The 25,234-nt window shown below is 34.6% G+C and overlaps 4 protein-coding genes across 4 annotated transcripts; 2 read left to right on the forward strand and 2 right to left on the reverse strand.

Moving 5' to 3' along the window:
• Positions 1-3,936: 3,936 nt before the first annotated feature.
• On the forward strand, positions 3,937-8,184 carry LOTGIDRAFT_164195 (hypothetical protein; the record flags this gene model as incomplete). Its single annotated transcript, XM_009060701.1, has 6 exons — positions 3,937-4,060; positions 5,101-5,283; positions 6,882-7,052; positions 7,161-7,331; positions 7,484-7,666; positions 7,946-8,184. 6 exons carry the CDS (start codon positions 3,937-3,939, stop codon positions 8,182-8,184), a joined length of 1,071 nt encoding a protein of 356 aa, XP_009058949.1.
• Positions 8,185-12,313: 4,129 nt separating this feature from the next.
• On the reverse strand, positions 12,314-12,538 carry LOTGIDRAFT_123677 (hypothetical protein; the record flags this gene model as incomplete). The annotated part of the gene is made up of 1 exon (XM_009060702.1): positions 12,314-12,538. A coding segment is annotated over one exon (225 nt), but the record flags the coding sequence as incomplete, so codon positions are not given.
• Positions 12,539-17,672: 5,134 nt separating this feature from the next.
• Positions 17,673-18,688, reverse strand: LOTGIDRAFT_123545 (hypothetical protein; the record flags this gene model as incomplete). The annotated part of the gene is made up of 2 exons (XM_009060703.1): positions 17,673-17,872; positions 18,508-18,688. Coding segments are annotated over 2 exons (381 nt in total), but the record flags the coding sequence as incomplete, so codon positions are not given.
• Positions 18,689-23,750: 5,062 nt separating this feature from the next.
• Positions 23,751-24,269, forward strand: LOTGIDRAFT_123557 (hypothetical protein; the record flags this gene model as incomplete). The annotated part of the gene is made up of 1 exon (XM_009060704.1): positions 23,751-24,269. One exon carries the CDS (start codon positions 23,751-23,753, stop codon positions 24,267-24,269), a length of 519 nt encoding a protein of 172 aa, XP_009058952.1.
• Between the last annotated feature and the right edge of the window lie 965 nt (positions 24,270-25,234).

Here is a 25,234-nt window from a genome sequence, read left to right on the forward strand (position 1 = left end):
TTAGCCTCGAAACTTCCCTAGTACCCTCAGTCTCGAGATGCCGGAGCCGCCACTGGTTAATGGCTAGTTTAAAAGATATAAGAAGCTTTCGGGTGTTTTTCATCACGTTTGTGAGACTCAAAATAAACTTAGAATAATAAAGGGGAGAGAACTTCTCCCTGAAACAGACCATTTTTACCATTAAAATGTTAGACGTTGCCGTTATATTTCACACATCACTGAACTTTTTTGTACTTTTACTCTTTAATGAGTTTAAACCAAAGATTAAAACGATTTGTGAAATCCACAAAGAACACGTATAATCTCTTTTTGAAAATTAAAGATGGTAAAATGAATATTTCGTCCACTGTTGAATTTGTTTTTCGGAATCCGAATTGACAATCAGTAATTTTGTGCTCATCGAATTTTATGAGACGACTGTTGAAAATACAAGTGAAAAGTTTTCAAATGTAAGATGTAACAGTTATTTCCCTTTAGTTTTGGTTAGGTGAACATAATGACAAAGTAAATTGTTGACATGTTGTATACAATAAAACTCAGGAGTAATATACTATATAAACTGATGATGACAATGTAAATTATAGAAACGTTGTGTACATTAATACTCATGAGTAGTATACTATATAAACTGATGATGATAATGTAAATTGTTGAAACGTTGTGTACAATAATACTCATGAGTAGTATACCATATAAACTGATTATGCCAATGTAAATTGATGAAACGTTGTGTACAACAAAACTCAGGAGTAGTATACCATATAAACTGACGGTGACAATGTAAATTGTAGAAACGTTGTGTACAATAAACTCAGGAGTATCATACCATATAAACTGATGATGACAATGTAAATTGTAGAAACGTTGTGTACAATAAAACCCCAAAAGACTTTTTGACCTTTCATGATCAGTCACTCATTGGAATTCTGCTGGTAATTCTATTCAAAGTTAGCTGATTATGAATTGATGATGGACATGTGAGACAAACTGGTATTTTTCCAAGTCATTAGAACACCTCTACTTTCTATTCATATAAATATTAGCATTTTTATTTTCATAAATGAAAAAAGGGAACCCATTTTTAAACCATAATTGGTTTCTTTTCACATCACATCTATGATAGTGATTTGTTTGCTACCTTGTGTAAGTAATCACAAGTTACATTTGTCATCGTTTATCGCCATAATGGCCGAAGCCTTTTTAAGCACTCGGTTTCTAAGAAGTACGACAACAAAGTGCTTCAAGTACCGGTTTCTAATAATAAAAGGGAATCAACTGGCAAAATTGCAAGTGGATCTAAACTAAATTAAAAACACCGGTAATAATATCGAAGTGAAATTCGTAAGTTGGCTCAGACGGACGAGAGACCGGGCAGTTCTAGCAGCATGATGAATACAAGGAAAGATGAATTAGACTCTTTTAGTGAAGAAACGGCCCAAATGAGCAAATCGCACGGAACAATCATTCGCTCAGTTCAAGAAATTAATAAGCGATTCCATAGAGCAATCTGATAATAGCTCCAATGTCCTAAATAGACTCACTATGAGCTCACAATCAAAATCTGCGAGAAAAGGGTCTTTTTACGAGATGAGTTGAACAGTGAGTCGGATTCTGTATCGTTGGCACTGACCCAAGATAGGTTCAAACAAGTACAGGAAGTTGATGATCAAATCAATAAATTGCTGGAAGTTAATCAAGAAAAGTACCCAGTAAAACTGGTGGTACGGATACGGGTGATCTCTTTGAAGATACCCTAGTATTAAAATATATTCACAGATAAGACGGGTAAAAAGATATAAATTCAAAACTGGTGAAAATCTTAAATCCATTCTTTTCTGGCTTTAATTTAAGGCCTTCCTTACCCAGAAATGGGTAGTGATATGGGATGTTTGTTCTAATATTATATCTCAGGATGCTTTCACCAGTATGTAAATTATCATTAAAATGGTAATTTTATAAATTATTGGCACTGTTGTGTGGACAGTGCGTTCAGTCTCTACACTTATTATACATAGGAAACAATACTTTCAGGTCGTCTGGAATAAAGATAAGGATTGGTGATATTGTTAAACTAACTAGGCCAGGTGTCCATTAAAAATATATATTTATTAAAAGTTATGCAACTGATAGGCGTCTTTGTATATATATATATATATATATACTGTTTATGCTGAATATTTAGGTAGGATTTCTCCATGAAGATGTAACAATAAGTTATTTATAAGTTAAGTTTCACTTTGCTAAGGTGTTTCGAAAGACACTTTTTGCAAATGTCTGGAGTAGATACTTCTGTTTTTACACCACATTCGGTTAGGTCTGTGCATCGGCGGAGTCAAAGGAACAGGATGGTTATCCACCTCCCCCTCGCAGCCCCTAATGAAAAAATTTCATAACGGGGTTAGAAATTCGAGCAACCTCAGGTATTTCGCCCCGTATTTTGAAGTCTCACGTGACCTCGAAGCTTACGTCAAACAGTATGACTGAATTTATAAATTAATCGAGGCTTACCTGTAAGGAGAAGTTTAATTGATAAATTATAGCACAGAAAAAACGTAACGTTCATAAAGTTAATTTGTCAGAAAAGAGTAAAAAATTCTATACTAGAAAAAGTCAACTGAGTAAAACGGGCTTAACGTACAATTTTCCTAATTTCCACTTACCACGTGACTTTGAATTCAGAATTGTGAATCGATTTTATGAGCTCATTAATGTGTAAATTTATTTTTTATTCTTTTGACAACCCATACTAGTTTGAACAAGATATAAGGAACGGAATAAAGTACCGTTCTTTGAAATAATTTTTCTATTTATATGTAGACTAATGATATCTTTTGTTTTATACAGCGAAGAACTGCCCTTAACGACACTGTTGCTGTTTCGCCGCCTCCCCGTTTTGCTATCGATGTGAAACTTGGCAGAGAACATCGTATCATGAATACGGTTTTTGACAGTATGTTATTAACCCGTATTAAACTAAGCCCACTCCACTTCGTTTTAGGGGCGTGGAAATGAGATTGGAGGCATTTAAATCTGACCAATCAGACGTTACCAAGCTGAAGACGTCAAGGGATTGGACAATAGTTAGCTATAAATACGCAATTTTTCTTACTTGGTCATGCTATTTTTAGAAATCTTCTTTATCCCTTTAGCATAATGTGGTAAAACCGCGCTAGTGAGCACCAAACACATGCAGGGGAGTTCACCTGAACGACAATATTTATCGATATACTTATTACATATTAAAAATGTAATCCAATTACATAAATTATGTATTTTCTGAAATTAATCTAATGACGTGTAATGGTTGACGAAACCTCACACCTTCTTTCGAATAACTTTAACATTCGTGACGCTACACTGGCCCTTTTAAAGGGATAGTTGCTGGAAGGTTTTAGCTGAGTGAATCGGTAATAGTGTTCACAGCTCACCGTCGAAATTTACGCCTTTAAATCCACGTGTGTCTAGAATTATCTGTATTTGACAGTTTTTAAAGACGGTTCGTCTTTTCTCGAGATACTGACATGTAAAGAAGAGACATACACAGAAATAGGAAAAGTAATTCCTAGTTTTGAAAGAATTATGCAATTTTTTAACATTTTTAGGACTTCTGAAGACTCAAATCAATCAATCAAATTGGCACACCTGTCCCTTTAAACTCATTTTAATTTTTATTTTATTTTACATATTTGAGGTGCAATCATCATTATTTGTCATGCTTGGAGGTACATAAGAATATCTATATATTTATTATATATACAGACGAAGGCAACGGTTAACTCTAAGAACTGGGCAGAGTTGGATCGAACAAATGACGGACGGAAACGGATCGAAATATTGTCAAACAGGAACGGATCCTATCTTTGACGAATAATATAACTTTTAATTCATTAACGGAGGCAGATATCTTTTAACTTTTTGGCGATATCTTACGTAGCCATGAGAATTCAAGTTTCAGCCATTTTGTTATTAGGTGTTATTGTAGCCTCGGGGGCAGAGCCAAATGAACTGGTTTCCTTTGCGTGTCTGTTCTTTCAGGACATGTTTAAAGAGTGTCCGGAAGGTAAGGTTTGCTTTTATACAACTTTCGATATCTTGAAGTTAAAGATGGGTTCCCTCATTTTCATTTATGAAAATAAAAATGCCAATACTTATATGAATAGAAAGTAGAAGTGTTCTAATGACTTGGAAAAATACCAGTTTGTCTCACATGACCATCATTAATTCATAATTAGCTAAATTAGAAGAGAATTACAAGCAAATTTACAATGAGTTGCCGATCAAGAAAGGTTAAAAAGTATTGTTTTGTTTATCCAGACTACATACATGGAAATCTATGTTTGGTTACAACTCTTTTAACTATATGCAATAAGAACACAATGATTTGATTAAGAATACGTGATATTCATTAGAAACACCAATAAATGAAATAGTTTGCTTAATTTGACACTAAAAAATAAGGAAAGCATCTTTAAAGCGTTTGTAGAGAAATTTTCTAAATTTTATATGTGTATCGAAGACACTGATAGTTTTTTACAGACGTCTGTGATTCCTGCAATTTCATTAAAAATAAGTGTTTGATCACTTCACTAATCGCAAACTATGCTTTCTCATATAAGGACCTGCGGGATAAGTGACGTCATCAAACACATGGAATTGTGTGTGTCTCAAATACACATATTTTTTTTACAATCCCCTGAAAAGGTACGTATCATAGTACTGATTATAGCAAGAAAAAGTCATATATATTCTACAAGATGTTGTACGATTTGAAATAAAAAAAATTGTAAAGACACTTTTAACATTCACGAATTGTTCTCAGAGTATAAGCATGAGGTATTTGTACTGAATGACCAATTTCATCACGAATTGTGCCTTCTACAGTGTTTAAGACCTAAAACTTTTTCTGATTTTCGATAGAGCTCTTTCTTGGGTGATTATAAAACTTAAATCAAATTTCATCTAAACAACCGTCTCAAAAATTGTGGCATCTAGAGTGTTAAGAAATAAATAAATTGAACGCGTTTTAAATAACAAATACACTAAGTTTTATCCAAATCCGTCAATAATTGTGATTTGGATTTGGACATATTGATGTTTCAGTGGACGGAGTATGGGGAACATGGGGACCTTATTCATCATGTTCATCAAATTTTACCGGAGGAACTCGTACACGAACTAGAAGCTGTGACAATCCTTCAGCATCAAATGGTGGATCCCAGTGTCCTAACATTATCACAGGCGCTACAGAGACAGAGGACTGCAACACAGAAATTCCATGTCCTGGTACGTATAATGAATACATCACTTGCAAATCCTGGTACTTATAATATTAATCACTTACACATCCTGGTACGTATAATATAAATCACTCCCACGTCCTGGTACATATAACATACATCACTTCCTCATCCTTGTACGTATAATATACATCAATTCACCGTCCTGGTACGTATAATATACATCAATTCCACTTCCTGGTACGTATAATATACACCAATTCCTCGTCCTGGTACGTATAATATACACCAATTCCTCGTCCTGGTACGTATAACATACATCAATTCCTCATCCTGGTACGTATAATATACATCACTTCCTCATCCTGGTACGTATAATATACACACCAATTCCACATCCCGGTACGTATAATATACATCAATTCCACTTCCTGGTACGTATAATATACACACCAATTCCACATCCTGGTACGTATAATATAAATCAGTTCCACATCCTGGTACGTATAATATAAATCACTCCCACATCCTGGTACGTATAATATAAATCACTCCCACGTCCTGGTACATATAATATACATCACTTCCTCATCCTGGTACGTATAATATACAACAATTCCTCGTCCTGGTACGTATAATATACAATAATTCCACGTTCTGGTATGTATAATATACAACAATTCACCGTCCTGGTACGTATAATATACAATAATTCCACGTTCTGGTATGTATAATATACAACAATTCCTCGTCTTGGCACATATAATATACATCAATTCCTCGTCTTGGTGCGTATAATATACACCAATTCCTCGTCTTGGTATGTATAATATACATCAATTCACCGTCCTGGTACGTATAATATACAATAATTCCACGTTCTGGTATGTATAATATACAACAATTCCTTGTCTTGGCACATATAATATACATCAATTCCTCATCTTGGTGCGTATAATATACACCAATTCCTCGTCTTGGTATGTATAATATACATCAATTCCACGTTCTGGTAAGTATAATATACATCAATTCGTCGTTCTGGTACGTATAATATACACCAATTCCTTGTCCTGGTACGTACAATATACAGTAATTCCTCGTCTTGGTAGTATAATATACATCAATTCCACGTTCTGGTAAGTATAATATACATCAATTCCTCGTCTTGGTAAGTATAATATACATCAATTCCTCGTCTTGGTAGTATAGTATACATCAATTCCTCGTCTTGGTAGTATAATATACATCAATTCCACGTTCTGGTAAATATAATATACATCAATTCTTCGTCCTGGTATGTATAATATACATCAATTCCACGCCCTGGTACGTATAATATACATCAATTCCTCGTCTTGGTACGTATAATATACAACAATTCCACGTTCTGGTAAGTATAATATACATCAATTCCTCGTCTTGGTAAGTATAATATACATCAATTCCCCATCTTGGTACGTATAATATACACCAATTTTAACTCCTAGAACCTATAATATAGTCCTTCTGTATTTGCAGTTAATCATAGATTCGTCGGGAAATAAAATTTTTGTAAGGAAGAACGCACGTACGTGACATCTTATTTCAGAAGTAGGTAAACAATCCTATATTCTTTTAAATAATTCATGATTTACTTTACAGTTGATGGCGATTGGGGAAACTGGGGAGACTTTTCCAATTGTACAAAAACCTGTGGTAATGGTACGTGGACTCGACAACGACTTTGTGATAATCCAAGTCCTGCACATGGTGGTGAAACTTGTATCGGAAATCAAACTGAAACTGAGGCATGCGCAGAAATTCCCTGCCCAGGTAAGAATTATTGTTTGTTTGTTTGTTTGTTTGTTTGTTTGTTTAAAATGTTATATTTATGTTTGTTTGTTGGTTTATGTTTTAGATGATATATTGATCTATTTACAGTGGATGGAAACTGGGGAGAATGGTCGGATTTTAGCGACTGTTCTACAACATGTGATGGAGGAACACAAAACAGAACAAGACTATGTGATGATCCAGAACCGAGTAATGACGGTGCTACCTGTTCTCCTCCTGGTAGCGAAACTAGGTCCTGTAATCCCATTTCATGTCTAGGTAGGACCTTCTTATTTTATTTTCAAAATACAAACATAGATGTTTCACTTGAGTCAGAAATTTGCAATTACTAATTCATTAAGCTCGGTTTCCAATTCATATTCTTTGATCATATAATCATAAATTTATGCCATAAATCAAACTTTTTTCAGAGGCAGTTTGTGAGGAGAAGCAATATGTTTACAATGCCAGTATCGGTATTTGTATCCAGCTATATACAGATAAGAAAAACTTCGACGACGCCAATACTGCATGTACAGCAGATGGTGCTTTTCTTTTTAAAATGGATACAACTGACAAATTAGAAGTTGCCAAAGAGATTATTGTGGATAGAAGTAGTATTATTTTCTGAAATATTTATCCAATATGTCATCTTATACCTAGACTGTCATTTTTTCAATGAGACATCTGTGGTTCCTGTAATTCCACTAGAACTGGTTGCGATTTGATGATAAGTGACGCCATCAAACTAGTTCTGGTGTTATTGTAAGGACAATAATGTATGTTTTAAAGTTGGAATGGTACAAATTAATGCTATCTGTGTCCCCGATACACACAAAAGCTTTTTAAACATGTTACAATCCCTTTAACAAATGATATCTTATTTCTTTCAGAATCAGACCAGGGTGGCTATTTAATTGGAGCTCGTAATGATAATGCGGATGCTACTTTCAGATGGTTGGATGGTTCCAGAGTAACGTGGATTGGAAACGCTCCAAATAATCCAAATGAAAATTGTGTAAGACTTAGGAAGGCAGATTATCATATGGATGAAGCTGTTTGTGGAAGAAAAAGATATTTCTTTTGTCAGATAACTGTACCAACCTGGACAGCTCCTGGAGGAGGTCCATAGAGTCTAGATGATATTAAAAGGAAAACTATCTGCAATCAATCAAGAAACACACATAGAAAAAGTTTGGCGTTCTTGTCCATTTAATTCACAGTAAATTTTTCCTACAATTTAAAGATATGTATATTTCTGTGAATTGACCAAGCTCGAAATAAACCATACAAATCCAGTGATAAAATTATCTTTCAGAAGTGTAAGTGTAGTTTTTCAATGTCAATACCATTGTGAAAGCCCCAAATCCCTGAACCATTGATAAATATGCCTTAGTAGTAAGTAAGTAACAATATCGAAATCAGTATCATCACAAACCTAAACAAACCTCAGTTATGTGGAGATGAGTTTTAAAGGAAACTTTATGTAATAAATCAAGAAACACACATAGAGCACGTCTGTCTTTCTTGTCACTATGATTAAAAGTAATATGACCAAAGATAATTAGCTAATCGTTCGATTAGATAACTAGAATTGGTATCATTTTTAAAATTTGGTGTTAATTGGACTATTATTATTTTAAGATTAAATTCGGATATCATATAAAAATATGTTAGAAAAAATGTATCTTTTTTATGACAGAAGCAAATTTCTCACAATTTTTCAACAAGATTTTATTTGAAATATTTTTTTTGCGTATTGAAATTTCTGTTCTGTCATCCTTTGATTTTAAAGGGGGAGCCGCGGTGGCTCATTGAGTTAGACTCTTGCTCGCTAACCTGAAGGTCCAGGGTTCAATCACGGCATAGGTCGAGATAATACTTTCGGATTTTTTAACCCGCTTATACCCCTGACAGTGATGTAGGTTAGAGGGGCTGACATGGAAAAAGCGTCTAGTTGTTCGGATGGGACAATAAACCGAATCCCCGTGTGCTAAAGGCTGTGCACGTTGAAGATCCCTTTTGGAAATCGAAAAAGAGCAGGCTAATCCCGCTGTCCTGGCAAAATTTCCCTCATTGCACTCTGCATGGCGTTGCCCGTCTCGGCCCACATGGTGCAGAAAAGTAAGACGTAAAACTCAATTCATTTCATTTTGATTTTAAAGGGATTTTGAATAGGTTTTCAAGCGTCTAGTCGTTAGGATGGCACAATACATCGAGTCCCCGGGTGCTTCAGATTGTTAAAGACCTTCGACGATTGATCATCGAAAAAGAGCAGGCTAATACTACATCGTTTCACGAATACGGGTTTTGACATGGTCTTATTAACCCGTTTAAAACTAAGCCCACTACACAACATCGCTTTGCCGCCGTTTGAAGTGATAAGAACACATTCTTTCCAAATAAATATTTCAAAGTAAGGTTTGGTTTTCTATCGGCTTCAGTTCTTTAACGAAAATCTTACTCAATTCTGTACCATAGGCCTACATATTCATCAACATATAAAGCGTCATAACAAGTGATTTGTTTTGATTGGCTGAAATTTGCTACCAATACAGTAGGGCCAAGTTTAATTGGACAATATTTAGCTATGAATACGTAATTTTTCTCACTTGTGTTACCACGGCCCCCATGGAAGTATGACGAATGGAGGTGTGGTTTGGACACAATGGCTAATCCTCCGAAATTTCCCTCATTGCACCCTGCATGGCATTGCCTGTCTTCATTAGCAAACGTGGTGCAGGAAAGTAGGATGTAAAACTCCATTCATTTCATTTAGCCTTGTATGTGTTTCGGGGAATACAGTTAGGTAAATCATGTTAGTCCAGTAATACAGTGAGTCGAACAAAAATAAACTTAACTTCTGTAATTTAATGAATGGACATTTGTCATCACGTAAGTGAGACTCAAAATCATTAACATAAACTGAGAAAAGTATAGGGGGCAGAACGTCTCCCTGATTCAGACCATTTTTACAATCAAATCAGTCCTTTCAATTAAATGTTAGTCTAGTAGTGGTAGTATTACTGGACAAACTTGATTTAACAAATCGCATCGTTTTGTATATATTTTCAATAACTATTTAATTTATCGCTTGGAGACTGATAACTAAATAACCTGTAAAGATTCATACGTAGTTTCGGAAGAACTATAACCTTGGCTTGATTTGAAGTTTTCTTCACGAGTATCTTAAATTTGGAGGTGACAGGACAATATTAGCCCTCCAGTTGAGACAATGCAGAATTCCAATGAGTGATCAAGGTCAAAAAGTCTTTTTTTGTTTATTCAGACTGTACATAAATGGACATTTATTTTCTTTTTTTAATTATATGCAATAAGAACATAATGATTTGATTAAGAATAAATGATAATTCATTAGAAACATCATTTAATCAAATAGTTTGCTTAATTTGACACTAAAAAATAAGGAAATCCATCTTTAAGAAATTCTTCATATTCAGTTAATGACTGGGTGAGCCTATGTAATCCCTAATCATAGCGAAAGAATCTAACGTTACACAATTTGATTTTCTCATGTCAAGGCCAAGCTGAAAACGGTAGAAAAAATTAAAATTAAAAATTAAAATACAATCTGAGTCGCTTTAAGGGGTACCTTAGTCTAATTGTTTATAGCCCTGTCACACCAGACTGTGATCGTTTGCGATCTTACAGTGACTGGGAATGTACAAAGTCGCGGTCAAAAGTGGAAAAGCTGAGAATAAATCCTTTAAAATTACAAACTTAGAAACACTCGAATTATGTGACCATATTGCGTTCTAACGTTTTTGCAACGTCTTTGCCAGGCGTGTACGACGCTTTATACCACTCATGGTGATGTTACAACGCTTGGCTGACGATCTTCTCGATCCCAGAGCGCTCGTAGTGCGTTCCAGAACAAATCGCCGAAGCTTGATCTGTTTTTATTAAACATGTCGAAAATAAGCGCAATTACGCGGCGAATAGTGCCGACACAAGGAAATATAAACAAAAATAAACGCAATTTAATTGACAACTCCAAACTAGTTTAGTAAACAATGTCTATTTGATTTGTAAATGTATTCGGCATATTTGAAATAATGCTTGGCGCGCTTTTATTTTATTCTAACTAAATTGATTTCAATCTTGTGAGCCGATGATTTATACGAATCAGAAAAAAATAAATCATCGGAGGGAGACAATCTGGTTGAGATTGTTTTAATCCTTAATGAAATGAGGGTAATACAAAGGCTTCCTGCATTCAGCGCATTTAACCAATATCAGGAGAACGGTGGAAGAACGGAGACATCGGAAGCGAGTACCTCCAGGTACTTCAGCGTACTTTCGCATACTTGCGCCCCGGAATCGTGTCGATCGCTCGAAACATTTCCGTTGTTCGTGTTTTCACCTTTTCACAAATTTATTTGATATCACCACATACTTATATCATTTCAATGATAATTAATTATGTATTTGGTTTTCACCTAATGACAGATTTCATCTCAAAGATATAAGCCAATTATATTTATTATGTATTTTGTTCGAAAAAATTGAACTTAACTAATTTTGGGGCATGTAGTAATGCCTTGCACTTGATAGCTACGAAACCCCACCCCTCCTTTTGAATTACATAAACATTCGTGACGCTACACTGGCTCTTTTAATACTCATTTTAATCTTGTTCTTTTTTTAATATTTCAAATTCGATATTCATTATTTGTTATGCTTGATGTTATCTCTGAATAAGCTATTAATCTGAAAGTATGTTAAGATATTATGTATATATGAATTGAATATGGATTAAATAACAATATGTTCTGTTGAAAATAGATTAAAAATGTTTCATTTTATCGAGCAATGATGACTACTGTGGTTACTTATGTACATATAAAGCGGGTGCTCCAAAACAAACACCCAAAAGTTCGACGGGTAGTATCAGTATCTCAGCTGTCTCATCTCTTCCAAAACCCAGAAGTTGTTGTTGTCTAACAAAATAACATGCCAAAAAATACAATTTCAAGGCAACTTACCTATTTCAACCTTTATTCAAGTTACCCTCCATCATCTTCGACCACCAATCGCAACCGTTTTTTCCATCCCGAGATGCCATCTCATACAAGCAGGGTATTCCAAGCATATCTGGAAGAGACTTTACTCACAGGAATGACTATACAACGCGATCTCTACATTGTAATTCAGTGGGTTATGCCAAGTGGGATCCTCTTGAGGAAAATGTGTACTGGGCTCAGTGTGATATATGAGCATTTTTATATTGTAAATTTTTTTTATATTGAATATATATTTGCAGGATTAAAAAACGGGGTTAGCGGTACAAACTGATTGAACTCAGACCGAGTTTCGCTACCAGGAGGAGAACAGGTAGCACCATCATTACTCGGTTCTGGATTATCACATAGTCTTGTTCTGTTTTGTGTTCCTCCATCACATGTTGTAGAACAGTTGCTAAAATCCGACCATTCTCCCCAGTTTCCATCCACTGTAAATAGATCAATATATCATCTAAAACATAAATCAACAAACAAACAAAAATATAACATCTTAAACAAACAAACAAACAAACATAAATATATCATCTAAAACATAAACCAACAAACAAACATAAATATAACATTTAATTGAAAGGACTGATTTGATTGCCAGGTAGATGTTAAAGACAGGGTTGATAATAAAACAGTTGATTTGACCCATTCACCAGTGCTGCATGTACAGCGGATGACGCTTTTCTTTTCATAATGGATACAACTGACAAATTAGAAGTTGCCAAAGCGATCAGTGAAGATAGAAGTATTATCATTTTCTGAAATTTTTATTCAATATGTTGCATGTACGCAGGCCTTCTTTCCATGTCAAGTTAATAAGATCTTCGTCTTCTTATACCTTGACTACAATAGATACCTGTTTTCTTCAGCAATGCAGCGATGCAGCGATGCAGCGATTTGATCGGACTGTTCACCAGCGTATATTGGCAATCAGAGACTTCATCATCCAAAATTCCAATCAGATAGCTGCATTACAAACTTCCGGGACACGCGATAGGTATCTATTGCACTCAATTGTCACCATGTCCAGTTACGATACTGCATCCATCTTTACAATGTTAAAAGAGATTCTTAAAAAGTTTTACAATTAGTTGAATTGTAATGTAGACACTGATAGCACATTTGCACCGTTTCAATTTAGCAATCAGACGTCTTTGGTTCCTGCAATTCCAGTAAAACAGTAAGTGCGTTTTGCCGCTTCACTTAGTTCTGGTGGAAATATAGGAACCACAGACATATGATTTATAATTGGGATGGTACAAAATAATGCTAGCAGTGTCCCCGATACATATAATAGTTTAATAAACCTCTCTACAATCCCTTACAGAATCAGATCAGACTGATCTGATTGGAAAGGCCGCAAATAATCCAGATCAAAATTGTGTAAGACTCAAGAAGTCAACTTATCAGATGGATGAAACTTCTTGTACAAAACCAAGATATTTCTTTTGTCAGATAACTGTACCAACCCGGACAGCTCCTAGAGGAGGTCCATAGAGTCTAGATGATATTAAAGGGAAACCTATCTGCACCGACCCGCCCCTAACAATATAGTTCTATAAATCGACAGTCTTATTTGGATGATAGAATTATCAAATATTTATTATTCCATTGAAATATTAACAACAATTGTAAATTTCAATAAATTGTAAAATTAGATTAGACTCTAGGTAAAAAAACTTGGGTCAATCCTTGTTTTCGTTTTCGATGTATTCATACGCCTTATTGTCACGTGACAAACTACAGTTATTGGAAAATAAACGCCGATTTGGCTAACTTGTTTATTGAAGGGAGTGATAGTAGAAAAGTAAATATTTGTCAAGCGATAGTAATATTGAGACCAGAATATAAAACCTTAGAACATCATTCTGACGTAAGATTAAGATATACTATTTTATTGCGACTATCAGTTTACATTCTATCATCATTTTGGATCCAAATTGCACGAAGTTTTTCATTGTTTTTGTTTACAAACACTTGTAGTCCTGATCAGCCAGCCTCTAATATCTAAATTACCAGAATCACGTGATCATTTGTCTATATAGTTGTTATAGAGGCCGTTATAGAGGCAGATGTTTCGGACTAGTACTGTCACAGCCCCAGTTCGCTTCCATTATTATTTGCCCACATGAAATATAGACCACATTTTGTAGTAACCCGTGTTCACCCGTCTTTCCACAATTCTGTATTCAAGAAGGCAGAATTCTTGATTGATTTGGAGGAAACCCAGTGCTGATCAACAACAATGAACTATATCGAAGTAAAAATAAATATTTGATGTGAGTCCTCTTCGAAATTTTTCCAAGTTTAATATGGTTAACATTCTGTAGGCATAATTTAGGATTTATTCGGAATATATCTCAAGGATAAACTCGAAAAATAATTATAAGAGTTATTTCCCTTGCACCTTGAAATTTTTGTAAATATAATTTTCGTTTACATTCTGAAAGACAAAATCTATGAAGGAAACTCTGGTGTTTTTTTTTAATTTCACCAAAGGATGAATTTAGATTAATTGGAGTCACTACCCAAGTTCTTCGAAACACGTTTATTTCTAGCAGGTAAACAATCTAGAGGATACAATTTTTAACGTACTACTTACGTAACCTGGTGAACTACTTCGATCAAGAAAGAACTCTATTGAAATTTAAAAGAGAGAAGCACCAGGTTTGTGACTATTGTATTATAGGATGGGGAGACTTTACAATGTATATCGGAACACATACCGAACTCAGACGGAAATACCGTGAAAGTTCTACAAGCGCAATACAGCATATACGGAAAGTGCCGAGGATTACCGAATGTTCCCGAATTTCCGTTACCGGCAGGAACATTGGCACAAAATATGTTGCATCGCAGTTTGTTAATAAAAAAAAGTCTATTAATCAACATAAAAATTCATTCACTGCCGAGGATTACCGAATGATACCGACATCTATACATGCGCTTTGAAGATTATTATAGAAGCTTTCTGGCCTATTTTACTATTACTACATGACACATCTACATGGAGTTCGGTCTATCCTCACCCATGTCCGTCTATCCATACTTACTGAAGCCTTTTCAGTAAATGCCCTTGCCAAGTGATGGGTGTTTGAGATTAGCTATTGATATAGAATTATGAACAGTATCTAGTCTCTGTCAACTTAAAACTAAACGATATTGGTGTCTAGAAATTAAAATACAAAAAACCCTCGGAAATACAATTTATTCTAATGAAAAATGAATCAATAAAAACATTTCATATAAAATCTTGTAGCGGAAAGTAACGCTGGTTTTATTTTTTTTAATTATGATTTAATTCTATTTATTTTTCATTTTTGTTTACTGAATATAAAAAAAAAACAAAAATAGAAAAATGAGAAGAATCAAATCATAAAAAGGTTAAACATGCCTTAAACAAACCACCGTAGAAAGGGGAGAAATTTGTTTTTGTCATAAAATAACACTTCTCTTTGGTTATATTATTGGATATCTACTGGTGGGTACAGTTATCTGACAAAAGAAATATTGAGATTCTAGACAGGAAGTTACATCCATAAGATAATTATCTTTCCTGAGTCTTACACAATCTTCATCTGGATTATCTGGGGCGTTTCCAATCCACGTTACATCGGAACCATCAATCCATTTGAATGTCCCATCATTATTGTCATCTCGTGCTCCAATTAAATAGCCAGTCTGATCTGATTCTGGAAGAAATAAGATATCATGTTACAAGGTCGTAGCTTTAAGAGGCATTCCGCTTTTTTTGTAAGTCGAATTTTTTTTTTCTGAAAGTATTAAATAAAAAAATCCAGCCGTTAATTTCATAACACCGAAACTATTTGAAAAGTTTACCTTAGCTTACGCATAGTTTTAAAGTTCGTTATACTTTCTGCAAGCTGTTAGAAAAATACTGTACGGATTTTTAGTCAAATAAACGCCTAATTGTAGATAAATATATTTCTCGTGTAAAGGTTTTAACTAAATATAACAGGCCATTATAAAGCCAAACACCAAAATGAGGTCAAACTGATTAATTAAACCCTTTAGAATAAATTCAGTTTGATCAAGTAGATGCATAGATATAAACAGCATACTTTAGAAATAATTTCAGGTATAAATCACGACATTTTGATTGGTCACTCACTGGAATTCTGCTGGTTATTCTCTTCTAAATTATCTAATTATGAATTAATCATGGACAAACTGGTATTTTGTTCAAATCATTAGAACACCTCTATTTTCTATTCATTAGCATTTTCATTTTCATAAATGAAAATAAGGGAATCCATAAAGGGAATGTAAAGAGATTTTCGAAACTTTTTTTGTGTATCACATCAATTTGTACTATTTCATTGTGAAGATTAATAGAGGGTTCTAGCTTGACATTGTGAAGGTTAATAGAGGGTCGTAGCTTGACATTGTGAAGATTGATAGAGGGTTGTAGCTTGACATTGTGAAGATTGATAGAGGGTCGTAACTTGACATTGTGAAGATTGATAGAGGGTTGTAGCTTGACATTGTGAAGATTGATAGAGGGTCGTAACTTGACATTGTAAAGATTGATAGAGGGTTGTAATTGACATTGTGAAGATTGATAAAGGGTCGTAGCTTGACATTGTGAAGATTGATAGAGGGTTGTAGCTTGACATTGTGGATATTGATAGAGGGTTGTAGCTTGACATTGTGAAGATTGATAAAGGGTCGTAGCTTGACATTGTAAAGATTGATAGAGGGTTGTAGCTTGACATTGTAAAGATTGATAGAGGGTTGTAGCTTTTCATTGTGAAGATTGATAGAGGGTTGTAGCTTTTCATTGATCGTAGAAGAAAAGATCTACGTGCATACAATCAACATATTGGATAAAAGTTTCAACAAATGATATTACCTGTATTTTCACTGATCGCTTTGGCAACTTCTAATTTGTCAGTTGTATCCATTATGAAAAGAAAAGCGTCATATACGCTACATTGAGCATTGGCATTGTCGAAGTCGTTCAGTTGTGTATATAGCTTGATGCAAATGTTGGTTTTTTTATCATAAACATATTGCTTCTCTGCACAAACTTCTTCTGAAACAGTTTAATTGATGGCATATAGATTTGATTATAAGAACAGTTTTGACAGGAAACCGAGCTATTGAGCTAGATAATTCAAATTTCACATCCATGATCTGACGAAAGTTTTATACATCTCGTGTTCTAGGTCATACAATATATACTAATATATCGATAGGATGTTCTGATCAATATATCTACCGCATGTTCTATTCATATTCATCGTTTATTTGTACTACATTGATGCCTTTGGAAGAATTTTGCTGAACATGATTTACAGAAATATTCTATCAGATGAAACTTGACGAGTATAGTTATACACAGCTAAAACTTGTTCGCCTTCCTACGGCTCGAGGTTTCAATACTGGCATACAACGAGGGAATACTGTCGTGTTTCACAGTGTCAGTGAGCTCAATTCTAGTTTTTCTGTGGTTGACATTTGCCATTGATATCAAGTACAAGTGTAGTGACAACGCAAGTGAAACATCCAGGTCTGTATTTTGAAAGACCTTAGCTGATGTATGTGACAATCAAATCAGAAGTCATTTGAAAATAAATAAGTAGGTATTACCTATACATGAAGTGGTATTACATGATCGAGTTTCGCTACCAGGAGGAGAACAGGTAGCACCATCATTACTCGGTTCTGGATTATCACATAGTCTTGTTCTGTTTTGTGTTCCTCCATCACATGTTGTAGAACAGTCGCTAAAATCCGACCATTCTCCCCAGTTTCCATCCACTGTAAATAGATCAATATATCATCTAAAACATAAACCAACAAACAAACATAAATATAACATTTACAACAAACAAACAAACAAACAAACAAACAATAATTCTTACCTGCCAGAGAAATTCTGCGCATGCCACAGTTTCAGTTTGATTTACGAAACAAGTTTCACCACCATGTGCAGGACTTGGATTATCACAAAGGGGTTGTCGAGTTCACGTGCCATTACCACAGGGTTTTGTACAATTTAAATCATGAATTATGTAAAAGAATATAGGATTGATTGCCTACTTCAGAAATAAGTAGTACGAAAATATCAATGCGTTCTGTCTTATTAATGTTATTTCCTGTTGAACCTATGATAAACTAAAACTAAAACCAAAAGACGAGGAATTGATGTTTATCATATATACCAAAATATGAAAGTGATGTTTATCATACGTACTAGGATGTGGAATTGACGTGTATAATACTTACCAGAACGGGTATTATACATACTAATACTTGAAAGTGATGTTTATCATACATACCAGGACAAGGAATTGGTGTATGTTATACGTACCAGAACGTGGAATTGGTATATATTATGCGTACCAGGTATATTATACGTACCAGTACGAGGAAGTGATATATATTTTACGTACCAGGACATGGAATTTCTGTGTTGCAGTCCTCTGTCTGTGTAGCGCCTGTGATACTGTTAGGACATTTGGATCCACCATTTGATGCGGAAGGATTGTCACAGTTTCTGGTTCGTGTACGAGTTCCTCCGATACAATTTGATGAACATGGTGAATAAGGTCCCCATGTTCCCCACACTCCGTCCACTGAAACATCAATTTGTCCAAATCAATAGCAAGCTGTGCTGGGACCTAAAAATGCTGAATCACTTATCATCAAGCCCTATAACCATCAATTCTATTAATTTAGATTGTTTCTTTTCTTTACTTCTGATATTTTCACTTTTCCATTTCTGGGATTATTTTAAATTTGTTTAACAAGATTTACATCCATTCTCTGTATCAATGATTTATCCAGTAATATCAAAGGCGTATGAATCGAAGGCTTCTGAACAAATGAGTGAAATTTGTATAAGCATAATTCTACATTTTAATATTAAAGATAAATTAAAACACCGGTTTTACATCGTTTTGATACAAATTTGTACAATATCTTGTTTTTCTATATATAGGTTAGAAGTTACATGACTTTTTCATGTCATAATTATGATTATTACTGTGATCTGTGCCTTTTAAAGAGATTGTAAAGAAGTTTTCTAAAAACTGTATGTGTATTGGCGACACTGATAGCATTAATTTGCCCCATTCCAATTTTCGTTCAGATGTATCTGGATCCTGTAATTTAACTAAACTACGTGTTTTACGACTTAACTTACTGCGATAAAACATAGTTTGCGATTAGTGACGTCATCAAACACTTAGTTTTGGTGAAAATTCGAGAACCATAGACGTATGAACGAAAATGGGAATGGTGCAAATGGGTACTATCAGTGTCCCCGATACACATAAAAAATTTAGAAAACCTCTTTGAAAATCCTTCAACTTCAAGATATCGAACGTTTTAAAAAAGCAAACCTTACCTTTCAGACAATCTTGAAACATGTCCTTAAAGAACAGACACGCAAAGGAAACCAGTTCATTTGGCTCTGCCCCCGAGGCTACAATAACACCTAATAACAAAATGGCTGAAACTTGAATTCTCATGGCTACCTATATCCGCCACCGTCAATGAATTAAAAATGATATTATTCGTCAAAGATAGGGTCCGTACCCATTTGCCAAAATTTGGATCCGTTTCCGTCAAATGTTCGATCCGACTCTACCAAAGTTTTTACAGTTAACTGTTAGGGTCAGGTTAAAAGAGAACAAAACAAGAAAAGAGTTTAAAAAGAGCCAGTGTAGCGTCACGAATGTAGAAAAAATTATTTAGTTATAAGTCGTGATATACCTATATATGTGAAAAAGATACTGTAGTGGAAAATTTTTTTCATACAAAATAATTTATTTTGAATGGTTTTAAAGATGGGTTCCCTTATTTTTATTTATGAAAATGTAATGCTAATACTTATATGAATAGAAAGTAGAGGTGATCTAATGAGTTGGAAAAATACCAGTTTGTGTCACATGTCCATAATTAATTCATATTCAGCTAAATGAGAAGAGAATTACCAGCAGAATTTCAATGAGTGACCGATCAAGAAAGGTTTTTTTTTTGTTTATCCAGACTATACATACATGGATTTATGACTGGTTAAAATTTCTAATTATATGCAATAAGGACATAATGATATATGATTAAGAATACATGATAATTCAATAGAAACACCAACTAATCAAATAGTTTGCTGAATTTAATAAAAATAAGGAAACCCATCTTTAAGAAATTCTTTCCTATTCAGTCTAGGACTGGGTGAGCTGTATTTACACAGTAGAAAGAACGTAACGTTCCGCAGTGTTATCTCATGTGAAAAAGAAACTGCTGTGGAAAATAATTTTGTACAAAACAAATTATTTTGAATGGTTTAAGGGCAATATTGCGCCGAGCGATAAATTGAATAGTTGTTGAAAATATAAACATTTAAAGGATGCGATTTGGTAAATAATGTTTTCCAGTGATACAACTACTACTGGACCAAATGATCGCCTCACTGTATTAGAAACCGGTCACTGGTACATATAAAAAGGCTAGAATACCTCTTTGCAATCCCTTTAAATTCAAACATCGCTACGTTTTTGACTGGTGTTAGAAATGTACGAATTTTAGGAAACAATAATTGCCACATTGTAGAGAAATGATTACTTCATTATAGTTACTGTCATGGTTCCCCACCATGATTTCTGCCATGATTAGTGCCATAATTACTATCAATATTACTGTCATGATTACTGTTATAATTACTATCATGATTACTGTCATAGTTACTATCATAATTACGCTTTCTCGCCTTTTTCCTCGCTTTCTCGACTTCTCGCCTTCTTTATCGCTTTCTCTCGCTTTCTCGCTTTCTCGCCTTTTCCTCGCCTTTTTTTACCCTCGCCTTTTTCCTTGCTTTCTCGCCCTTTTCCTCGCTTTCTCGCCTTTTTCCTCGCTTTTTCCGCCTTTTTCCTCGCCCTTTTCCTCGCCTTTTTCCTCGCTTTCTCGCTTGCTCGCCTTTTCCCTCGCTTTCTCACTTTCTCGCCTTTTTCCTTGCCTTTTCCTCGCCTTTTTCCCCGCCTTTCTTCATTCAGTGCACATTTTTTTCATATTGTTAATTTAATTGAATTAATGAAAAATAAAAAAAAAAAACGAAATTCATTTTGAAAGAATGTTAATCAGAAGTAACAGATATTCCTTCAAAATAGTTTTGCTGTTGTTCCATGCATACGGTATTTTGCATTCCGTATTTAAAATCGGTACCCATGTCGGGTGTAATTTGGTACTAATGACATAGTTACGAAAGCACAGGCACAGGACTTATATCTTAGTGTGTAATTTGAAAGGAAAGAGTATATATAGTGTTATCGAATATCTTCACTATTCTTCTATTAAAAATAGACTATCAAACATAAAAACTTTTGAAAAACCGGACCGGGGCACACTGTTAAAAAAACCTGTTTTTGTGAGTCTGTAGGGCTTATATATAGACCAATTAAACTCGGTTTTCTTTTATATGTAACAAGATATATGTGTACAAATATTTTTACAAAAATTCAATTTTTAGGTTTCAGATTGATATGAAATTCACTCAACGGTGGCATTCCTCTTTTTGTAGGTAAAGAAATTTTTTTTTTAGCTGAAATTTTTGACAAAAAGATATACCAAAATCTAGAAAAAAGTGTCCTTGAATAATGATATATGAAAGTTTTAACTTAAAAAATCAAGCCAATAAACGCCAAAACTATTCTATAAGCTTATGAAGTAGGCCTAGGCTACACATTACATAAACTTTGTAAGTTAATATTGTTTTTGTTCATTGCAAGAAAACTACTGTACGGATTTAAGCAAATTAAACGCTTTATTTTATAGAAATATATGTCGCCTAATTTTTCTGAAGGTTCCAACTAAAATTATCGAGCCATTAAAAAGACAAACATCAAAACTAGGTGAAACTAATTAGTAATTAACGATCCATTTGTTAATTAACGGATTGAAATCAAATTCAGTTTGACCAGTAGATACATAGATATTAATAGCGAGGAAAAAGGCCAGAAAGAGAGGAAAAAGGCGAGGAAAAAGGCGAGAAAGCGAGGAAAAAGTCGAGGAAAAGGCGAGAAGGTGAGAAAGCGAGAAAGCGAGGAAAAGGCGAGAAGGCGAGAAAGCGAGAAAGAAGGCGAGAAAGCGAGGAAAAAGGCGAGGAAAAGGGCGAGGAAAAAGGCGAGAAAGAGAGGAACAAGGCGAGAAAGCGAGGAAAAAGGCGAGAAAAAGGCCAGAATACGAGGAAAAAAGGTGAGAATTTTCCTCGCTTTCCAGCCTTTTTCCTCGTCTTTTTCCTCGTCTTTTTTTAACCCTCACTTTCTCGCCTTTTTCCTCAAATTTTTCCTCGCTTTCTCGTGGGCGAACAGTCGAGTTTTCTCGCTTTCTCGTGGGCGCAGCCGGCTTCCATAGATTCGACTATTATTATCTGATACTATCAGAGTATCTACCCATCTGACCTGAAACACTGACACTGTGAATCACGACAGTATTCCCTCAATGTATGCCGGCATTGAAACCCCGAGACGTAGGAAGGCGATCAAGTTTTAGCTGCATGTAACTATACTCGTCAATTTTGATCTGACAGAATTGTTCTGTAATTCATGTTCAGTAAAATTCGTTCAAAGGCATCAATGTAATACAAATAAACGATGAATATAAACAGAGCATGACATTAAAATCAAACGGTAGACATATGATAGAAAATACCAGAATCATAGATGATTGTATTAATTTAGCTCGACAAAAGCGCATATCTGGACTCCTTATGGCAATCGATTTTTCTAAGGCTTTTTTATTCAATCGTCATAAATTTACGGTTAAAGTCCTCCGACATTTTAGTTTTGGTAAAATATTCATTCGTTGGATACTAACTTTATATTACAATATTGAATGTGCTATCAGAAACAATGGTTATACTACCCATTACTTCCCAATAGAAAAGGGTGTGCGCCTAACCTATTTAATCTCATAATAGAAATTCTTTGTATATATATACGACATGACAGTAACATCCACGGTCTCTACTTTGGAAGAACAGAATTAAAAATAATTGGATTTGGAGACGACTTAACGTGCTTTTTCACAGATTACAAATCTGTAAGACACCTGATTGAGGTTCTTAAACAATTCAGTCTTGTATCTGGCCTTTCAGTAAACTTTTCAAAAAACGGAGACATTAGATTTGAACAGTAAAATAAAAAACTTGACAAAACTGCTCTCTGAAAATAACATTCGCTTGTGCACATCCTCTATCAAAATCTTAGGCATTCATTTTTCCCTAAATGATTCAATATCATGTAACTTAAACTTCCATCCAAAAATACGCGAAGTAGAAAATATTATATCAAAATTCAGATTTACGGAAATTGCCGAAAGTACAGAAATGAATGAAAAGAACTCGTAACAACTTATCTCATTTATCATCATAATAAGAGAGTGGTGTTGCTGTTCCAAATGGGAATTTTCGTTGACACGGGATATTAAAGGTGTCCTTTCATAGAAAATCATTTTTGACAATATACTACAAAAATAATATAGGTCGAGTAATGTAAAAGAATGTATGGTATGTGTCAACTAAACAGTAGGTGTTATAATCCCTAAAATGAATTTACCTTCCGAATACGCTATTAAGTTGAGTAGCACAGACTGCAATGAATGAAATTACAGGAAAATTACCATCATTATTTATGCCATGGTAAGTAATTGGTCCGAAACATCTGATTCTTTTATAGCCCGTGCTTACTGTCATGATTACCACTATGGTTACTGTCTTGCTTACTGTCATGATAACCACTATGGTTACTGTCTTGCTTACTGTCATGATAACCACTATGGTTACTGTCTTGCTTACTGTCATGATAACCACTATGGTTACTGTCTTGCTTACTGTCATGATAAACACTATGGTTACTGTCTTGCTTACTGTCATGATAACCACTATGGTTACTGTCTTGCTTACTGTCATGATTACCACTATGGTTATTGTCTTGCTTACTGTCATGATAACCACTATGGTTACTGTCTTGCTTACTGTCATGATAACCACTATGGTTACTGTCTTGCTTACTGTCATGATAACCACTATGGTTACTGTCTTGCTTACTGTTATGATAACCACTATGGTTACTGTCTTGCTTACTGTCATGATTACCACTATGGTTATTACCTTGCTTACTGTCATGATTACCACTATGGTTACTGTCTTGCTTAATCCTTTGTGGTTGGATTAATTGTTAAAGGTTGGTTAGGATAATTATCGTCGTTTAATCTTACTTGAACTTTATGGATTAAAGGATCTTGAGTTTGGTTCATTGCCACTGTAAAGACATTATTGTTATTCGTTTGAGAATCTGGTAAGTTCTTGAAACCAACTATTTAATTGCTGTTAGTGATTGGCCATGTGGTGGATTCTCCAGCTAAAGTCATGCTACCTACAGTGTTACGATGAAGAAAAGCTATTTCAATATCTTTAGTTAATGAGTTGAATATTTTCGTGTCTACTTCAATTGATGGTGTTATTACGGGTATGAAAAGTTGGAGATTCGTTATTTCTAATTTTGCATCTGAACCATTCTCTCCAAAGAATATCGTATCGTCGTTGATTTCTCTTTGTAGATGAATTTTTTATGGTAAGCCTATGGAAACCTTTCTGTGTTCCAACAGAAAGAATAAAGGATATAATTTCCAATTTACGTAATTACCCCACCTATTATTCTCAACAATATTATTGTACTGAAGTACTCGTTTTTCAAATCCATGTTTAGCTGCTCGTGCTACTCTTTCTATCGTGTTTCGAGCAACAACTCTCACTCTAGCTAAATCGGCATCATTTGCAAGATATCTTACCGGTTCTTTTAAAACACTTCCATCACCAACATCGGGTATCCAACCTGAGACTGAATCGAAATCTTTAGGATATAAAACTGTTTTCAACATTGTGTCGAATTCCCCAGGATGTTTGATTGTTTCTATCGGATTTGAACCAGCTTCCAAAACTATCTCGCAAAATAAAGATGGAAAGAAATTGTTTTTTAACGTTGTATTAGTTTGTGGAACTTGATTCTGAGTGGCGTCTTTAATTTTGAAATCGCATCTGAAATAAGCATCGGAAAGAAGCAACCAATTCGATAATGAATTTATTTCGAAGGTAATTCTACCACCATCATTCAATTTGGG

This window comes from Lottia gigantea (assembly GCF_000327385.1).
Source record: "Lottia gigantea unplaced genomic scaffold LOTGIsca_44, whole genome shotgun sequence".
In the NCBI taxonomy this organism is placed as follows: Eukaryota; Metazoa; Mollusca; class Gastropoda; family Lottiidae; genus Lottia; species Lottia gigantea.